We start from the raw sequence: 4044 nt of genomic DNA, 5'->3' as shown, positions 1-4044 counted from the left end.
ATATCCAGGGTCATTCTGATAGGTGGACCTTCTGGTTCGAATGGAGACCAGAACAGTCAGTAGTTCAACGCTGGTACTGATATGGAAAATCATAGAGTGACTCCCTACTATAGTGACTAGTGAGACAGTATGCGATATGGGACAAATCGTCTGATGGAAGGTTAAATCCAATGCAAAATTTTGCGAAAAATCCAAATCTGAAAACAAAACTGTAAAAGTATCTTTAAAATTCAATATTAATTTGTCATAATTACCAAAAAGTTAAGACCTTTGTTACATCATAATCATAAATCATAAATGTAAAAAAAAGAAAATGTCAATTTTTGATGATTGCCTCATTGTCCTAATGTGTACGAACTTTTGGCAGTACCTACGTGCCAAAAGTACTCTAGTTTAACATTTAACAAGAGCAAGTATACAATTATCCAAATATCAATAAAACTCCATACTCCATCATATACATGCAGAATGGAAAGGGACGGATTCATGAGAGAGAAATTCTAGAAAAACAATCGAATTTAATTATCGACACACTCCACATAGAGTTTGATAACAAATCCGCAGATTCCGATCAGTCGATGTGAAATGCCGTCCTGGAATTATGCTTTCCGAAATCGCGCTAATATTCAAATCCAACTACGAATTGGACGGGTGCGAGGCAAACATTCGAAAGGCTCGAGAATGGGAAATTCGGTAGGTAAGCCTTTTTTTCCTACTTTCCATTCTGAATCGACTTATTTAGATAAGTAGGTATTTAAGTAATGAGGAGTTGAGAACACATTTAGGACACCAAATAAATGAGGACAATAATTTCTCTTAAATTACATAAATTACAAATAAGGCAAAATTATATATATATAAAACAAGAATATCACAGAAAAAGATATTAAAAAAAAAAACAAGGTTATCACCGCAAGGTACTTACACATTAAAATACCTAAAAATCTTCAGTTTGATTAAAAAAAAGTAAAAATTAAAATCTTGAAGACAGCTCAGGACCGCAACACAAAATTACAAACCGCAAACCCGCAAACTGAATCAACATTATTAGAAGATTAGGAGCTGTACAGTGTACACCTCAAACTAAATAATGCCTAACGAATGCCAATAGGAGGCATATTCAAGAGGAAAAGTACCTTAACCGCTGCACCGTATCGTAAACCTAAACAAAAGGATCAAGACAAGGTTCATCAGAAATAATCAAAGAAAATCTCATCTGAAATAACAAAGAATAGATAAATATTTTAGGTACCTTACCTACTATCTACATTAAGGCACTACCTATAGGTTTCCGCTAACTACCAAACATGCGTATTTGTAGTCGGTATTTAACTGAAATTAATTCTAGCAATAACAACAGTCTGGCTGAGGGACTATAAACAGAGAGTAGATCAGCGTCAGCTAGGGGACTATAAAAAGGGAGAAGACTAGCCCAAATTTCCTCACGCTATATCAATAGCGAAGGGCATCCCACTCGGAAAATTTTGTTTAGCCAAAACCAGTTGGCCTCAAAGTGATCACTCAAAAGCTGATTGAGAGGCCGACGACAAACGCCGACCCCATCTGAACGTGGGAAAAGGCGAAGAAGAATTCTAGCAATAACATCGCCTAGGCCTGCTTGATTGGGAAGGAAGAAACTTAAAGGATATAATGGAAAAGCTTGCTACCGCTTTATCAGCTAGGTCTAAATTTCATAGTCATAGAATTGGACATCTTATCTCCATACTAAATACCTACTAAAAGTTTACCTTATTATTTTTGTTTCAGGGCTTGAAAAAGTTCAGAAAATTCAAAATGTCAGAAACATCAACCGCGGGGGTTGATCCAGCCTTCGCCAACATCAACACGAGCTTCACAACTTTCCTGATCTGGCGAGTTGAGGTAAGTCTACTCTAACCCTAGTCGAGAACGGGATTGAATTTCAGAAAACTAAAAGACGTCATATACGACAGACTATTTCACTATTGTTGGGACATAAAGTACATGTACTTATACCTAGGCTATGTCTCTAGGCAAGACACCAATAATGGATGGGTTTAAAAAGTTCGCTCCGATTGTTCTCTCAATAGCTGGAGCAAGCTTTTCGTCAGAGAAGAAAATCCCCGATGAGGTGTTCTGTCAACACAAGTGCAAGCCACAAAAGATTCATTCAGTGGAGATGAAGATTTATAGCCTCGCAGGGAAAACTTGGGATAGCATTAAGGATAGCATTTTTACTTTCCTTATCCTATAGGAAGGATTATAGGTCCCTAGAGCCTAAATACAGAGTTTCAGCCATTGGTCCGTGTGTCTGTCCTTCTGTCTGTCCGTTTGTCCTAGGAAAATGGTTAAGAGTTCCTTACGTTTTATTGTAACATTACCATTATAAGCATACTGCTAACGTTTTCTTAACTAATTCATTCTTGATGTTTTTCAGCGTGCACCATATTCTATTCTACTTCGCAAGGAGGTGAACTTTCCTACATAATTATGCCAATAAGAAGATTACAATCTACTCAAGATAGTCAAGATTCTCAAGAACAAAGAGCAAACCGTTGGAGGCACAATCTCGCGGGTCTCTTTACCGCCGTCTGTGACTCTTTTGATTTTTGATCCAGGCTGTAAAGTGTGAGGTTCAATGTCCCGCAAAACCTTTTTGATCTAATAACAGGCATGAAACGCAGTATGGCTCAGTTAGATAGGAACGTCCTGTAATTATTCCACAGCAAAGAGTGCACCAAGATGCATTCTTCTCTCGACGCAAAATACAGGACAATGGACGACAGAAAAATTGCATGTCAGTAACAATGCAAGGAAACATACGTAACGTAATTACCAGGATCATAATGAAATCTGAAATTAATTACTATTGTTCTGATCGAGCGAGTAACAAAAATTATTATTATCTATTGTTGTTGTTCAGTACGGTGCAATAATCGTAATATTGTGAAGAATAAAAAAAAAGTCGGTATTATCAGTAGGTACCTAGATAGGTAGGTAGATATTATTCCGTACATCTACGTATGTATGTATACTACAGAAACAGAATTTTCTTTCGAGAAGAAGTTTCACACTGTAGTCAAGTTAATACCTACCAAAGTCGGGGAAGAGGGGCTGTATTAAAAATGCCATGCCTAATTAAAAATCTTAAAAATATCATCCAGTAGGAAAATGGTTAAGAGTTCCTTACGTTTTATTGTAACATTACCATTATAAGCATACTGCTAACGTTTTCTTAACTAATTCATTCTTGCTGTTTTTCAGCGTGCACCATATTCTATTCTACTTCAATGCTATTTTGCTTAGCGACCTCTCTTAATTATTCGAAGCAACCAAGCTCAATGCCTGATGCTTTCACTTTCCAGCCCTACAAAGTGTACGGTACGATGGAGCAACACATCCACTTCTGGTTGGGTAAGAACACATCCACGGACGAGGCAGCGGTGGCAGTATAGATAGTTAGCTTGGTTGGTAGCGCGTCTGCCTTGTAAGCGCTAGGCCGCGGGATCGATTCCCGCCCGGGGCGGATTTTATCCTGAAGGAATAAGGTTCGTTCTCGGAATAGCTGGCTTTCTCCTATCCTGTCTTCCTTCTCTCTTCGATTTCGGGACGATAAGACCTTAGCAGTTACAGTTCCCTCTGTCAAACCCAGATCATACAAAGAGGCATCAAAAGCAATAATCAAAATAGAAAGCAATACCAATCCAATTTGACCAGTAGTGAAAAGGTTTCTTACCTGTTGTAATTTTAATACGGTTCGCCTGAATGAAAGTTAATACAATGAGAATGTGCATTGTAATTGCTTCGGATATTACAATAATGGCATAAAAAAATAACACAACAGCGAGCGAGTGAAGTTTAATTACTTTAATGGGCGATCAGCAATCTGTAGGTATGGTAGGTTGCGAATTAGGAATATGGTAGGTTGCGAATTAGGAAATTTATTAGCTGGCCCGTAATGGAAATTTTTTCTTGCAAATATACTTGAAGTGTGCATGGTGCAATGTGCAATTTCTGGTGATGAAAGGAAACAAAGTCCATGTTATAATCTATGTACCCCTACAT

General features: G+C 37.7%; 1 protein-coding gene across 1 annotated transcript; it reads left to right on the top strand.

The window, feature by feature from the left end:
- The first annotated feature begins 329 nt into the window (after positions 1–329).
- LOC113467205 lies at positions 330–3434 on the top strand. The gene is made up of 4 exons (XM_026823259.1): positions 330–693; positions 1768–1881; positions 2417–2449; positions 3345–3434. Exons 1-4 carry the CDS (start codon positions 586–588, stop codon positions 3432–3434), a joined length of 345 nt encoding a protein of 114 aa, XP_026679060.1. The 5' UTR covers positions 330–585.
- Positions 3435–4044: the final 610 nt, after the last annotated feature.

The sequence above is a fragment of the Diaphorina citri genome, unplaced genomic scaffold, assembly GCF_000475195.1.
Source record: "Diaphorina citri unplaced genomic scaffold, Diaci psyllid genome assembly version 1.1 scaffold429, whole genome shotgun sequence".
Classification (NCBI taxonomy): Eukaryota; Metazoa; Arthropoda; class Insecta; order Hemiptera; family Psyllidae; genus Diaphorina; species Diaphorina citri.
This window is presented reverse-complemented; position numbering and strand designations above follow the sequence as displayed.